This window comes from Patella vulgata, chromosome 5 (genome assembly GCF_932274485.2).
Source record: "Patella vulgata chromosome 5, xgPatVulg1.2, whole genome shotgun sequence".
In the NCBI taxonomy this organism is placed as follows: Eukaryota; Metazoa; Mollusca; class Gastropoda; family Patellidae; genus Patella; species Patella vulgata.
Genome location: NC_065883.2, coordinates 78,877,405 through 78,894,287, shown reverse-complemented (window position 1 = coordinate 78,894,287; position 16,883 = coordinate 78,877,405). Strand labels below are relative to the sequence as shown.

The 16,883-nt window shown below is 36.9% G+C and overlaps 1 protein-coding gene across 2 annotated transcripts in view; it reads right to left on the bottom strand.

Annotated features, from left to right (window-relative positions):
• Window positions 1-982, bottom strand: part of LOC126822665 (potassium channel subfamily T member 1) — a 77,383-nt gene extending 76,401 nt beyond the window's left edge. Inside the window, exon 1 of one of the 2 annotated variants that reach the window (XM_050551657.2) lies at window positions 395-982. In XM_050551657.2, coding sequence (XP_050407614.1) covers window positions 395-531 — 137 coding nt within the window. In that variant the 5' untranslated portion in view covers window positions 532-982. The remainder of the gene's footprint in view (window positions 1-394) is intronic. The other variant, XM_056101106.1, reaches the window with a different exon arrangement.
• Between the last annotated feature and the right edge of the window lie 15,901 nt (window positions 983-16,883).

Sequence of the window (16,883 nt, the reverse complement as noted above, 5' to 3'; positions counted from 1 at the left end):
GTATATGACTATGTCTTTAGTGTATATGTATGCATGATGTCCTTCATGGACGTTTTAATGCAATAAACATCTTATCTTATCTTATCGTATATTTAATATATATAAAATATACTGTAAACTGGATTTTAATAGATTCCCCCCACCCACCCCTTGCCAATGGTGCAAGACAGAGGGGCAGCGTATAGGCGTTCACATGAGACCCCGTGTACACACTAGGGTGCACGTAAAAGATGTCTTGGTAATTCGATATAAGAGTAGGCCGTTGTGCCGCTGTCCGGGCAAAATTTCCCTCGTAGCATGTTGTATGGCGTATGCTCGTTTTCAACAGCCTAGTCGGGACAGAACAGTAGGACGTTAAACCCCATTTTTAATTTTAATAACTTTCTAACCCTACCTATTATCCCACTCTTCACTGTCATCTTCGTCTTCATCACCATCATTCATCCACATCAGATCAATTGCATCATAATCAACGTCCTTCTCTCTATCCATGCTGGCACAATTAACCTGCACACTTCGTGCATCAATCATACAAACACAATCGTCACAGAAAGAGAAAACGTGGCGATCCGATTTTTACTTTACTTGTTGCTCAGCCTGTGCGAGATGCTTTTGTAAACATCAGCATCACACATACTCCGTGTATATCATTTCTAAAATAATTTATTTGTCCACGGTTCACTGAATTTAAGTATTATTTTCTTGCAATAAACGTCACTACACACGCGGCTTATTCGTCTGATGTCGCCAAACTCCGCCCGTGTAGACAGATTCGAGTTGAACTGTCAAAATACTGAGTTGGAATTCGCGCTGAAGTTATCCAATGGGGGATGTCCCAGTTAAAGACACCTGCTTTTGACAGTGGTATTTGAATACCCTTTGTCACCACAAAATATTCATCGTACTAATATTCATAAATGAAGAAAAATCCGTTATAAAACAACTCATGTCCTGCACAATCTAGTCCACACGTTACACAAGCCTAAATATATCTCCCAAAATAAACAGTTGGTTAGGCTACTGGAAAGTAATAAATATACAGAAAAGAAATAAAACAAAAAAACAACCCAAAAACCCTCCCCAAAAAGTAAAATCAATGTTCAATTTTCACGAATATCTCAAATGATGAAGATTTCAGATCGACAATCCGACAAGCAGGAAAAAGAGATTCTAATAGTAACATTACAAATCATCTGCGATATAGACGTATTTCACTGATCAACCTAGAATAATGATCATTTTAGACATTGTCTTATTTTAATAATTCTACATCCTTTACGACATTTATATAGATAGATATCCGTTGAAACATGTTGCATGAGTACTCTGAATCTCACAGGTCCAATTGTACATGTATGACGTATGAATATGAACTTATCTGCCGTTATCTTAGGCAGGTTTTATCTTTTAGCTCTCATGACGACATTGTTTCCTCAGCTGGACTGATTTTTAATACATGTATAAAAATAAATATGTTTTGTGACAGACGACGGGTCGATTTTTTTTTATATTTCCAATCATGATAAGTATTGAAATATCCCAGAAATCGAGACATATTGGGTGGGTAAAATAGTTTAGGTTGAGAGCCGTGCTTTCTGTGTAGGATCAAGCACGAGACAGGTTATGCTGGGGAAAGAAAGGCTGAAGAAAATAACCCGAGAAAAAGAAAAACCGAGGAGGTTTTTCGTTCGAGGTTTTTTTTTTTCTGAAGTCCTTCCCCAGCATAACTAAAGTCGAGGACTTTATCTTGCTTATAAACCGTCTATGTTTACATGTACGTAAATTGAGAATATCCCAGAATTCCAGTAAGAAAAACCTTATATCATGTTTTCTTATAGAAAAAACACCTACCCTGGAAGAATAACCTGTTACAGATTTAAAGAAAAACTTTCAGAAGAATAACCCCAAATTTCTCTATATATATTGTGACCGCAAGTTATTCCGGGCATAGAATATACCCTAAAGATCAAAGAGATTTACCGTTATAGGTTTATAAAGGATATTTTTGTGAATCTGAACAGGACTTGTATCAAATTTCCCGAATTCGCACTCCATTTGCCCCCTGTGTGTCCTTGGTTGTGTAACTGAAGCAATTGTTATCATTACGAGATCAAGTTGAACTGAATAGACCTAATCACCACAATTACATCCTATTCACATCGACACCCTATTTTACTGGAGTAATATAACTTTAATTTGATAAAATAAAGGATGTGAAAGAATAGGATTGATTAACATATACGCATAGTGTGACCATAAAAGGGGGGGGGGGAGTGGGGGGGGCATCTCGGAAGAATATAGACTCCATTGATAATTTGGAGAAAATACCTTGGCGTCGCCATTGTAAATGATCTAGGGGGAACTACAGAATTAAACAGACATAATGCAAGAACTAAATCTGCGGTCTTTCTTTTGGCCTGAAATGTTATATAAATTATAAATTGGACATTAATTAAAGGGACAATAACAATCTTGCTGGCTTGATAGCTCCAGAAAAAAAATAGCCTTATTCTAAGTACTAGATGTGTCCTACCTGTTGTGTAAATTATCCATTAAATCCTATTTTACTTGTCCAGAGGGTTCAAAAATATTTTTAAATCCAAGTCATATTTGAAAAGCTTTACGTCAGGCTTTTCAAATCATTTAGTTGAATTTTTCCCAATTTTTTAAATTAGGTGTGTTAAGATGAAATTTGTATCATCAATTAATTGGAATACTGTAAAATAGTATAATTTGTTGACCAGAATAAAGATTGGGACATATTATTCAGTTACAACAAGAGTGGTATTGAGCCTTTAACTTATTCAGAAAATAACCAACTCCCGACATTAGCCAACGATATTTACAGGATTTGAATAGATTTTGTGTTGGATAATTGAACGTAAAAGTGGATAATCGAGACTTGTTATGCCAAGTCAGTAATGGTATCCGAGACGTGCCTAAAATTAAATGGCTAATATCTCAGTTCAGAATGAAGCAAGTTGACTGAAATTTTCAGGATATGTTGTTTGAATTGTCTATCTATTAAATGAAATGAAATGAAATGGGGTTTAACGTCCTACTGTTCTGCTCCTAACTTGGGCTAATGAAGACGGGCATACACCATACAGTGTGCTATGAGGAAAATTTTGCCTGAGCAGCGGCGCTACGGCCTACTCTTATATCGAATTCCAACAGCTAAGGGATCTTTTACGTGCACGCCAATATGTACACGGGACCTCGGTTTTTCGTCCCATCCGAACGACTAGACAGCTGTCCTTGTCAGGCCCTCCATCCTGCATCACTGACAAAGGAGAATCACACTTAACTATTATAGCGAGAACTGTCAGCTCTTTATCTTATCATACCTAACGCCCCTTTAATTACCTGATAGGAAAATAACTTGGTGCGTCCGTTGATTCTTTTGATTACCACCTATCGTCTGTTATTTTGTTTTTATATAGCCTCTACACCCGATCTCCAAAATGAATGGCTATAAACAGTTTTCACGGTGGTGCTGAGATTTTTGTTTATTGGTGTTAGTAGAGTGAAATAACTTGGTGTTAGGGTAGAATAACTTGGTGTTAGTAGGGTAGAATAACTTGGTGTTAGTAGGGTGGAATAACGAAACCAAGCTGATTGGGACCATGGCTTTTGGGACCATGGCTGATTGGGACCAAAAGTCAAAGCTGATTGGGACCACATTCCAGGCTGCTTGGGACCACATTCCAGGTTGATTGGGACCACCACTAGGCTGATTCGGAACACACGATAAAAAATACTAGAAACTGAGGTTTTGATATTGAATTAAGTTTAAAGGAGTTTTATCTAGGCTATAGCGTGACTATAATTATGTGCTTTTATGTAGGCCTACGTTATTTATGTTTATATTCCATTTTTTATGCTAAATTTACCTTTGTTCTTTGTGACCCCAGAGGTCAAAAGGTCACATTTTCCATTTTAGCACTAGGAAGATTTAAAGTAATAAATGTCGGCGTAAAATATAAAAACTAAAGCGAAACCTGTTCTAATTAATAATAGGAACATTTAAAATTTATCTTTAGGTGGTCTTAGCACCAAACTTTTACTTTGGAACGTCGAAAATGATCTTGCATAACAGAACCAAAACGCTTCGGAGCCTGTTTCAAAAATACGTAAAAACTGTTAAATCAAAATCTCTCCGAATTAGTTTTACAACGAATGCTATACATAATGATACTAGTTGTCTGAAAAAAACAATTAAATGGTTCCATAGCTGGACTCCAGCCTGCAGGCCGCGTCACAAAGCCTGCCAAAATTTTCCCCGCTAACATTTACCAATACGACATATATATCCTATGAACTACTATGTACATTGCAATCGTCGGTTTTATCTGCGTCCATGTTCCGGGAAATTCATAAAAACTCATAAAAAGTGTGCAAACTTTTAATCTCGTCGCCAGATGCGTGTTTTCCCGTCACAGATAAACGTCGGTTTTCCTAGACTGGGATTCTCGGAAATCCACGCGGCCTGCAGGCTGGAGTCCAACACTGAAACTATTCAATTGTTTATCAGATAACTAGTATCGTTATGTATCACAATCGTTGTGAAAATAAATCGGAGAGATTTCGATTTGACAGTTTTTACGTTTTTTTGAAACAGGTTTCAAAGTGTGTTGGTTCTGTTATGCACTTTCAGTGCAAATGAACTCATTTGACCTTTGACCCCGAATATCTCGAAAACGCCCCAACGGCGGACTGATTACCACTCGGCATCGTATTCTACGCAAAATTTTACTCTAGAAAGGTTGGGTCTGGTTTTGTGCCCATTTGATGGACACCCCCCCCCCTCCCGCGCTGAGCTTCCGGTCTAAAACAGACCATTTTTATTTTATTTTATAAACTTCATAGCTTGTTTCGGAATCCATTATAGCCTATATATTGTGTGTAATTATACGTAGATATAATTGAATACACACAAAATGTCTCGTTATATGAAATAAAATGATATTTACTAATTAAAATATTATACAAAGTACAATTTGTCTGTCATTTTTTCAACTTCACTCATTACAAAATATCGCATTCGTTGCAGTAATTATACTGATATGAGGCTATTTGATATTGGGTTACAATTTGATAATACTGGGTAGTATTTATTGTCATGCAAACATATTTAAAACACTCTCGTCATTGGTCTGATCATGGTCCGAATCAGCCGAGAATCTGGTCCCAATCAGCCAAGAATGTGAAGCATCTTCTTTGTGATTTAGCTCATTTGTATTGAAGCCGTCATTCACTAATTACACTATCATTTGTGTCTAATTATACTATTTATTGTCATAGTTGTCTTATTATCAAAAATATGCAAACATATTTTAAATACTCGCGTCATTTAAGTAATGGTCCGAATGAGCCTTGTCGTGGTCCCAATCAGCCATAAATCTGGTCCCAATCAGCCACGAATCTGGTCCCAGTCAGCCACAAATCTGGTCCCAGTCAGCCAGGTCCCAATCAGCCAATTACCGGAATATCTTGGTGTTATAGCACAATCATCAAGAGCAGATAATTTGAATATGTGTCTGCTCCATGGATGAACGGAGTCAGACCACTGGAGATACTGAAGATGCAATGGGGTTTAACGTCCTACTGTTCTGCTCCGACTGGGCTAATGAAGACGGGCATGCACCATACATTGTATTATGAGGTAATTTTGCCCGGGCATTGGCGCTATGGCCTACTCTTATATAGAATTCCAACATCCAATCGGCTAGACAGCTGTCTACATATATGTTAAATGGGGTTTAAGTTCTGTGCATCAACCAGGCTAACAACAATTGCCCTACTCCATACATGCCAACCTGAGGAGATTGAAAATCAGAATGCCTTGTATTGAGGGTAGAGCGAGGACCGCAGGTCCAAGTTCGATCGGTGCGAAGCACCGTGAGCGCTGGAGGCTTGGAGGGCGTGGGGTTTGGGCCCCAAGAAAATTTTGAGAAATTAGCACCTATTTGCAGTACCTTGTATTATTGGATAAAAACAGCTGGTGATTTAGGTCCATGCACCTGAGGTTTTTTTACCTATTTTTATACGAAAGTGTTCATTATTTTCATATATGCTTTTGGTCGCTCAAGTGTTTTTTAGTTTCAAAATGTTTTTTAATGTCCGTAATACCACCGTAAGCAACACATAAATCACTCCTACAGACTAAACAAAATGTGAATTCGTCGCCTCTACGCGAGGACGTAATGGTTCCTGGAAATTCTTTGCCGTAAGTTTCCCGGTATTTTTGTCTGACATTTGTTTCATTTTGTTTGTCTTGACGACCGACACAGAAGTAGAAGTCGTAAATTATTTATACTGGGTTTTATTTATAATTGTTATTTGTTTTTTTCACACATGGAAAACAGCTTGAAAACATTTTTTATCAAGTCAGAAGGAAATATGGCTAAGGAAGAAGCAACAACGTTACTGGCAACTAACGGTAAACCCGCCGTGTACTGTACGAGTGTATGCGAGAATGGCTCCGGACCCTTGGTTTTTCATCCAATACAAACAACTAGACTATGTTCCTTATTTGGCCCCGCATCTTGCTACATTGATAAAAGGGAACCACATTGAAAAATCCGGGGGGAACCCGTAAACCACACTGGAAAATCCGGAGGCACTTTCTCTGCCAATACTGGGGATCGATTGGACGAAATAACATTCAAATTATCACAATTTTCTTTGACTTCCGGTTCCATTTACTGATCTTTTTTTTGATCGATGACTGTGGAAATTGGGTTTCAGTAAATTATAACAATAACAGGTACAACATTCTTTTAAACAAATTTTATTATCATTTGCTCTCCCAGAGGAATGTATTTTACATATAAAATGCTCTATAATAATTTCATTTTTCATCATTCAATAATTCTATCAAACATCTAACAATTATTCAGTCATTTTTTATAAAAATCATACAATAACAATAACATTCACAAAACAAATTATGGCAAAACTGATGTCATTTTTCATCATTCAATAATTCTATCAAACATCTAAACATTATTTTCTATAAAAATCATAAAATACCAATAAACAAATTATGGTAAAACTGATGTCAGTTTTATAATAATTCTATCAAACATCAATTCACTCGTTTTTTGTTTTTTTTATAAAAATCACACCATAACCAGTAACAAGCCAATGGTATTTTCATTCACAAAACAAATTATGGTAAAACTAATCTCAATTTTATATAATGTCATACACATATTTAGGAAAGAAATGAAATGAAATGGGGTTTAACGTCCTACTGTTCTGCTATAAAATGGGCTAATGAAGACGGGCATACGCCATACAGTGTGCCAGGAGGGAAATTTTTCCCAGACAGCGGCACTACAGCCTACTCTTATATCGCATTCCAACTGTCAAGGGATCTTTTACGTGCACGCCAATGTCAACACAAGACCTCGGTTTTCCGTCCAATCCGAACGACTAGATAGCTGTCTTTGCCAGACCCTGCATTTATGAAAGAACACTTTACTAATTTATTAGACATATAAAAAATATTCTGGTTTTCATATACTCTTGCGTCACTCAATTAGTGCCACATGAGCAGTTTTTATTTCAAAAGATAAAAACACCCTCGTTAATTGTATCATGTAGATATTTCCCCTGGGGTTACAGGTTGTAACATTATAAAAAAAAAAATATGAATGAATCTGGAAATGTACTGTAGGCTCAATTATCACATATGCAACCCAGATAAATGTTACGGACAATCATAAATGATTCTGGATAATCACAAATTCACAATTATGACTTGACATAAATGTAATGTCTTGAAATGTAATGTTTATGCGAAGTCATTTATTTAACATTCTGACAAAATAAAAACTCAAAATTAAAAACATGTCTTCCATATTAGATTTCTAGGAAGGATTGTTGAAGATTAATCAAAAACGATTCAAGACAAGATGAAAGGCAGATTATTGCTCTATAATCTTTATCCATCCCTATAATGACTGCAACAAGTGTTGGTCTAATAAACACAACACATGGAGAAAGAGAGAGACAAATAGGGTTCAACGTCCACTTGACACAGACATGGTCATTTAGGGACTAATATATGGTTCAATTTTATTTCAATAATTCACTTGCGCGTAGGAGTCTTTAGTAGTGGGAGGAAACCGGACGACCCAGAGAAAACCCACGTGGTTGGACAGGCAACCCTACTCCTTGTCATGTACAACCACGCCAGTTGACTCAATGACAGACTTTGTGATAACCATTTGTCCATCGCCCACACCCTCAATTTATATGGAAACACTCTTTTGTACAGCACATTTTGACAAGTATTCTCTTATTTGTAATCAAGAATAAATTGAAAATGAGATAACGAGAACAGTGTGGGAAGGATATAGAGAAATGGCTGTGCCCTTTTTAGAACTGGTTACGTGGAAAAATGACCATCTCCTTCTATTCAGAGAACATATGCTCACAGTAAATATATATGAAACCACATAATCTTACCTATAAAAACTGCAAAACAATTTAATACTGTGTTATAACTTTCAAGTAGTCTGTTACAAAATAAATTGGTTATAACGATAAATGCATTAAAACATATTGCATAGTAAAAAATTCTCTTTGATCAAATATTTGAGTAAATTATAAAATCATTATTAAAACAAGATATAAAAACCTAAAATGACGGATATAAAAATGAAATGAAATGCAGTGGGCTATGAGGAAAATTTTGATCCGAGGGCAGCATTTTTGCCTAATTAATATCAGATTGCAACTGCTAAGGGTTCTTTATGACTACGCTGCATACAAAGTACCTTGGGTTATCATCCCATCTAAGCACGATGCGGTTTCCTACCAGGTCCTCTCTGCTGCATCACTGATAAGGAAACCATACTGCAAAATCCTAAGAATCTTTCTTTGCAACAACGGCAAGCCTGGAAATAAGGCACCTGTCACTGACAATGTCAGGCACAGATCAGGTTTTGTCAGGCACAAAACCTCTGGTGTCTGTCATTTTGTCCGGCACTGATTTGTCTTTTTTATTGACATTATTAATACATGTCCAGCACTTAGTTGAAAATGTCGGGTATCACCGTCCGGCACTGATTTGTCTTTTTTATTGATATTATTAATACATGTCTGGCACTAAGTTGAAAATGTCAGGTACTATTTCATTAGTGCCCGACATTTTGTCGGGTACCATCTAAAACCATTATTTCCAGGCCTGAACAACGTGATTTAAACCAGGTTAGTTTATCTGAGCCTTACTAATTACTGACACCCTGGCTACCAGATTCTGTACGATTGGCTTATTGTTCATATATACAACAGGTTATAAAATTGAAATTAACCACTTAAGCCTCTAGTGAAACTTATCATTAAGAAATAAAAATACATTAACAGAAAATATTAGCTGTATTATATATATATATATCTACAACAAAATTAAAGCATATATTGTCGTCTGTTTGCCTGAAAAGTTCTTACATGTATCGTAAAATACATTTAAATGTCAACTTGGTCCTTATAAGGTATAAGACACATTTATAAGGACCATGTCAACAATTAAATGATTTAATTGTTGACATGGTCCTTATCAAGTTTAAAATACAAATAATAATTATCAGGTAAAAAATACATTAAAAGTGTCAACATAGTCTTTATAAGATATAAGATACATTCAATTACTGACATGTTCCTTTTAAAGGTAAAAGATACATTGAAGTGTCAACATCGTCCTTATAAGGTATAAGATACATTGAAGTGTCAACATATAGTTCTTATAAGGTATACAATAGCTTTATAAGATATGTTTAATTGCTGACATGGTCCTTATAAGGTATAATTGTTGACACAGTCCTTATAAGGCATAATTACTGACATGGTCCTTATAAGGCATAATTGTTGACACGATCCTTAAAAGGTATAGATACATTTAATTCTCAACATGGTCCTTATATTAGGTATAACATATGTTTAATTGCTGACATGGTCCTTATAAGTTATAAGATATATTCAATTGCTGACATGGTCCTTAGAAGTAATAAGCTATATTCAATTGCTGACATGGTCCTTATAAGGTATAACATATGTTTAATTGCTGACATGGTCCTTATAAGTTATAAGATATATTCAATTGCTGACATGGTCCTTATAAGGCATAAGATATGTTAGAAGGTACAAAATACCCAAGCCTGGAAATAAGGCACCTGTCACTGACAATGTGAGGCACAGATTCAGGCTTTGTCAGGCACTAAACCTCTGGTGCCTGTCATTTTGTCCGGCACTGATCTGTGTTTTTTTAATTGATATTATTAATACATGTTCCAGGGTTCCCGCGGCTTCGTCAAACATTTTTTCAAGGATATTCAAGGATAAATATACGTCAAATTCAAGGATTTTCAAGGACATTTTTTAGCCTAAAGTTACAATTTTTCATCTTAAAAATAACCAAAACATTACCAACTATCGTTATAATCTCATATTTAAAAGGAATTGAAGACATTTGAAACAAAATTAAGGATCTCATCTGAAATTCAAGGATATTTTCCTATTTCCGCGAAATTCAAGGATATTCAAGACCTTGAAAATGAAATTTTAAATTTAAGGATATTCAAGGATTTACAAGGACCGCGGGAACCCTGATGTCCTGCACTAAGTTGAAAATGCCGGTACATGTAAATATGTAAAAGAAACAAACTACTGATAAACAGAAACATATCTATGAGAAATACACTGTAACCCAGCTATAATTTAATCTTGTGTATCTAGCACTAATTTCTTTCACAGTCGTTTAATATCAAATCTTTGTTTAAAAATTCATAAAAACTGTTTAAAATCACCATAAATCGTTTAATTTTTACATGTGTCCAGTTTAAAGCTGACTGATTAATTTTGATAATGAGTGTCCAATTTACAAGTATTTAATTTCCTGACCACTGTTCAAAAATTAATCATTATACATCATTAATCAATTGGGTTGTTTATTTTTTAACAATGATTGAGAAATTAAACGATACCTGGGTTACAGTGATACTAGCACTCATTCTGTAAATGTATTGTGGGGGTGGGGAGTGTAGTCGTGTACAATTTCATGGGTCACATTTGATATACATTCGGCAAACCTCGACAGATTCTACGCATCTAATCTCGGCTGTATCACCATTTCCGCCATATTTGAACTATTTTAAAGGTTCCGAATGAAAAATGGCTGCCCCATGGAGATTTCTGTGGAGAGTGTATTATATCAACAAACGTCACGTTTGGCATTGGGTTTGGGGAATTACCAGGGAATTTTATCAAACCAGCAGCCTTGAGACAATATCTCTGCTCATTTAGGTATATACACTCTACAAAAGACGCAATTTGGGACTTTTTTGTAAAAGCGACACGTTTTCCTCTTTAAAGTAAACCGGCAGCCGCATCGCAAATGTATGGGCGTAGGTACATATCACTTACTGTCATACAGCCGAGATTAGATGTAGGGTAACGGAATCTGTCGAGATTTGCCAAGTGATTTGATATATACAGAGCCAAGTAAATAACTCTGAATTCCCCCATCCCCCATTGCCTCAACTTCACTATCAAGAAAATAACCCTTTGTCCTTTTATTTTACTTAAAGGGGATCAAATATTTTTTAAGTGGAATAAAAGAAGTATTTTAAATAACAGGGATGTTTAATTACACAGAAGTTTTCTTTTAATAAAGGGATATTCCGTTATATTCTCTTAATTTATAAAATGGGAAGTCTCAAAAAATGGTTTACTTAAAAGGAATTCTTTTAAACTATGAGAATTTTATTTTTTTAAAAATTTAATTTAGTGAAATTTTATTATCTTTTAAAAAAATTAAACTAAATCTATTAAATTGTTTTTTTTTTTAAAATTAATGTTTGTTAATTAAATAACAGTAAAGTTTATTAAAATTTCTTAAATCTTTAATGTTAAAGTAAAGTTTATTAATTTTTTTAAATAAAGGGAAGTCCATTAATTTTTAACAGAAGAGGTCAACATAATGACGTGTATTCAAGGGAGGTAATACAGATGATAATGATGTCATATCCTAGAATTAGTATAGAAATATAAATAACTATTATCATATGGAATACACTAGAATCATGTGTATTCAAGGGAGGTAATACAGAGGATAAATCATGTACTATCCTAGAATTAGTATAAAAATAATAAAATATCTATTATCATGGAATACACTAGAATCATGTGTATTCAAGGGAGGTAATACAGAGGATAAATCATGTACTATCCTAGAATCAGTATAAAAATAATAAAATATCTATTATCATGGAATACACTAGAATCATGCGTATTCAAGGGAGGTAATACAGAGGATAAATCATGTACTATCCTAGAATCAGTATAAAAATAATAAAATATCTATTATCATGGAATACACTGGAATCGTGTGTACTCAAGGGGAGGTAATACAGAGGATAAATCATGTACTATCCTAGAATCAGTATAAAAATAATAAAATATCTATTATCATGGAATACACTAAAATCATGTATATTCAAGGGCAGGTAATACAGTTGATAGATCATGGCAGATATTACGATGAAGACTAGAGGTCAACATAATGATGTCTATTCAAGGGAAGTAATACCATGGAATATCCTGGAATAGATAGTTGAGGTCAACACAACGACGTGTATTCAAGGGAGGTAATATAGATGATGGATCATGTTAATATCGTAGATTTTGAAATAAGATATCAATATTAACGATCAAGGAATATCGTAGAATAAGGAAAAGGAATGAAAAGGAAGGAACAGTAGAGCTCAACATATTGACGTCCATTCAATTCAAGGGAGGTAATACAGAGGATATCATGTCAATGAAATAAAGTTAGATGTCAATCATAGAGGTCGATATAACGACGTGTATTCAAGGGAAGTAATACAGAGTTTTAATAATATAATATCCTAGATTTAGGTATAGATATAAAAATCCAAGATCATGGAATACCCTATAATAATTACATATAGACATCTAAAACGGAGGTCAACATTATCTGTTTACAATGGAAAGAATTGTAGCATATTTGGGGATTTATCCCATATTAATAATTTATAAGAGAACAGTCTGACCTACATTGTTTTCAATTTATGGTTGAAATAGGATTTTCTGGGAACATATCTCTCAACCAACAGATATTGTATATGGTTAATACAACTCACATCTATGTTGAGATTCTGGTAGGGTAAAAAAAAAGTCCAAGAGGGAAACTCATTTGCATCTTGTATTAGATCACTGTAGCAATTAAAATCCGAAAAAATTAAAATCTTGTAAAGAGCCCTTCACGAGAATTGCACTTTTTTCGCGCCTCTGGCGCGCTTATACGCGTTCCTTTGATTATATGGCAAACATGAGCGACAATTTGTAGTTTCTGTGGTTTATTTTGATTTTCTAATCATGAAGCAAGACAAATTACGCAGGACCAAGTATTTTGGTGGTCATTTCCCTTTAAATAAGGGTTGCCATGTTGACAAAATTCAAATTTCACATCGACTCGTCACAGAAATTGATGCATTTTCTGTCCAGGCTCTATGGGCGCTGGAATCACCCTGTGGCGTTTCGCAACCATTTGGCAACCTCTTGGAGACATTTCTCATCTGGCAACCATAGGATAAAAACTTTCCGGGTAAATTTTGATTCACAGCGAGTGAAGCCGAGTTTGATATAGGGCGTCATTCCATCGCAATTTAAACAGGGTAACATGTCTAAACGCGCTGCTACTCACGAAGAAAACCGGTTCAAGGTATGTGTCGCCTGTTTTCAAAAAGGTTCGAGCTTAACACCAGTGGCAGGAGAAAGGCTGCTGTCTCGTATGCGCGAGTTTTACATTGACAATTATGATGCATCCGACGCTCATCTAACTGCCGCAATTTGCAGCAGATGCAGAAAATTGCTTCAAAAAATCGAGACTGGTGAAAAGCCTGCCTCTGACCTTCCCGAGCCTTACGACTTTTCAAAAGTAGTCATCCCACCGGTAGCGACCAGAACAAACCCGTCTCCTGCCAGTACTTGTACGTGTGACATATGTCTCGTGGCCAGAGGAAACCCGGCGAATTCGGGAATGGGGAGGACGTTCATGGATCAACAACCATTTCCTCTCGGACTTCCGCCACAGGATGCATTGGTCAACGTTTTGGCGTCGCCAAGGCCTGTGACTGTCTGCAAACGGTGCTGGCAGCCTGTGGGTCGTGGAATTTCGCACCCGCAACCGTAAACCGCGAATGATGCGCGTGAAAACCTAGTATCAAAGGCTAAATCCGTACCACGGGCCTCGGATCTCATTGCATCAGATCTTATAAAAGAGAAAAGTACCATGAGTGACGGTTCAACTATTAAAGTTGGTACTCGGGGTGCAGATTTGACTTTACCGAAACCTGTTCCTCGTCCTAAATCGTCCAAGGCGTTATTTCCGGAAAAGCCAGTTTCTGCAGAGGAAATCGCTAGATTTCAAACCACACTCGGACTCACTCTGAAACAAACGGAAAAGGCTTTAACATTCATCAGGACGTGGAAAGGACGTGGCTGCGTGGAGCCAGCATCGATACAAAAACTGCATTCCCGAGACAGGGAGTTATCGGAGTTATACACCAGCACACAGTTAGAGTTAGACTCGACTTCGCAGGACGATCTGATGAAAGTGATGAGACCAGTAATCTATTGTCAAAACATAAAAGGTTTAATCGATCATGTCATAGAATTTCGGGGCGGGTACAGCGGCGAATATATGATCAAGATTGGCATCGATGGGGGTGGGTCGTTCCTGAAATTCTGCCTAAATATTATCAAGGAAGATGAAGGTTCATCCAGCACTGTTCGAAAGCGGGCAACCTATTCTGAGGGAGCATTTTCGAAGGAATTTCAAGACTCTGGCGTCAAAAAACTATTAATAATAGCCATAGTTGAGGAAGTCAAGGAGAGTTACGATAATCTTGTCGCCATAATGGACTTACTCGGACTTGAAAGGGTAGATTTCATGGCGGCCTTTGATATGAAACTGGCCAACGCGTTTCTTGGATTAGGCACACATTCATCAGCGTGCCCCTGCCCCTGGTGTGAGACACCGAAACGACAGTTTGCAGCCCCCAAAACCACGACTCTGAGGACTCTCGGCGCTATTCGGCAAAACGCCTCCCAGTATCAAGAGGCAGCATCAATGCATCACGGTTCGAAACCGTTGTCCGCAGCAGCTTACAAAAGCTGCATCCAACCACCGCTAACCAGAAATTTACCGGATGAAACTTTGGTTCTGGATATTTTACCCGTTATGGAGTTACATGTGCTTCTTGGTATCACAAATCGCCTCTATGATGAGATCAACAATATATTTACACAGACTGAATGCTCGACTGGCGCACTTGACTGGTCAAACCAGCTGGGTATTTGACGGCCTCCAATGAACGGAGGCGAATTCAACGGCCCTCAGTGTGTAAAACTATTGGAAAACACAGCATCGCTGGAAATACTGATCGAGAATGCGAAGATAGGGCTCAAGGGGCAAAAAGTTGTTCGGGCGCTGAAGTCATTCAACGAAGTGCGAAAGAGTTGTTTTGGAAGAAAGGCCGAAACTAATTACAAAGACCGCATTGAAGAGTTTCGGAAGGCATACCTGGATCTAGGAATATCGGTCACAAGCAAGTGTCATGCGGTGTTTGCACACATTACCCAATTTCTAGAGGCCCAAAAAAATATTTTCGAAAAAGAGCAAACTGGACTGCCCATAGGCGAACGGAAGGTGTTCGACAAAGGTCTAGGCATTTGGTCAGAACAAGCCTCAGAATCCGTTCACCATGACTTTAATGCCTTGTGGAAAACGGGCGGATACAAGCACGATTTAACGCACACGGAGTACGCCAGTAAGCTCTTGCAGTGCGTGGTAACCTACTGCTCCAGACACAGATAAGAGGTTGAAATTATTGTATAATGTGTTACATGATTGTAGTATACATGATTCTTTTAATGTCGGAATAATATCTAAGTCAGTGGAGAATGTTTAGTGGAGAATGTTTAATAAAAGTTAAATATCAATTAATTATGATCCTTTTCTTCGTATTCATCATTTGGATGGGCTTTTTATCAAATTTTGTGGATTCAGTCAGGGGCGAATTGTCTTTAATGGTGAAATTGAGCCGGAGGCGCGCATTTTTTTCATTTCCGGAAAAGCGCTCTTTACAAGATTTTAATTTTTTCGGATTTTAATTGCTACAGTGGTCTAATACAAGATGCAAATGAGTTTCCCTCTTGGACTTTTTTTTTACCCTACCAGAATCTCAACATAGATGTGAACTGTAGAGGTCAATAACGGCCCATTCTCACGGTGCGACTTGTAGTAACTACTTGTAGTATCGACCAGAGATGAAGCGTGAGAACACCCTAGTCGTACCGTACCAACTTTTTTACAAGCTCCCAAACAGTTGAAAGCGTGTTGAACATATAGAAACTTCCCTATTTCAGTCAACAGTTTGTATGAAATTTACCAATCAGAGATGTCGAGTATTAGTACAAACACGAGTTCTCTCCCTTTGTTGTTGGTAAACATGGACGCGAAGCTGAGACAGAGAATTTTGTCAATTATTACCTCTCACAACCTTGGGATGTGAGTAATAAGACTTATTCCAAGAGAGACGTGCGGCAACCTGCATTGGTGATGATCGCCATGCAGATGCAGGAGAGCTGTGGCCGAGCGATGACAGGTGAGTGGGCCTATTCAATTTCTAGCAGACGACAGACAAGACTAAATTTAGTTTATGAACTTTTAACTACTGTACCTTCATTCATGCGATTTTATTTCCTGAATCCCCATTTCATATGTCTATGCAAGTGTAAATGTAGGGCAATAATAGCCAGCGTCTCTTCGTCGCTTGATGACGCCATTA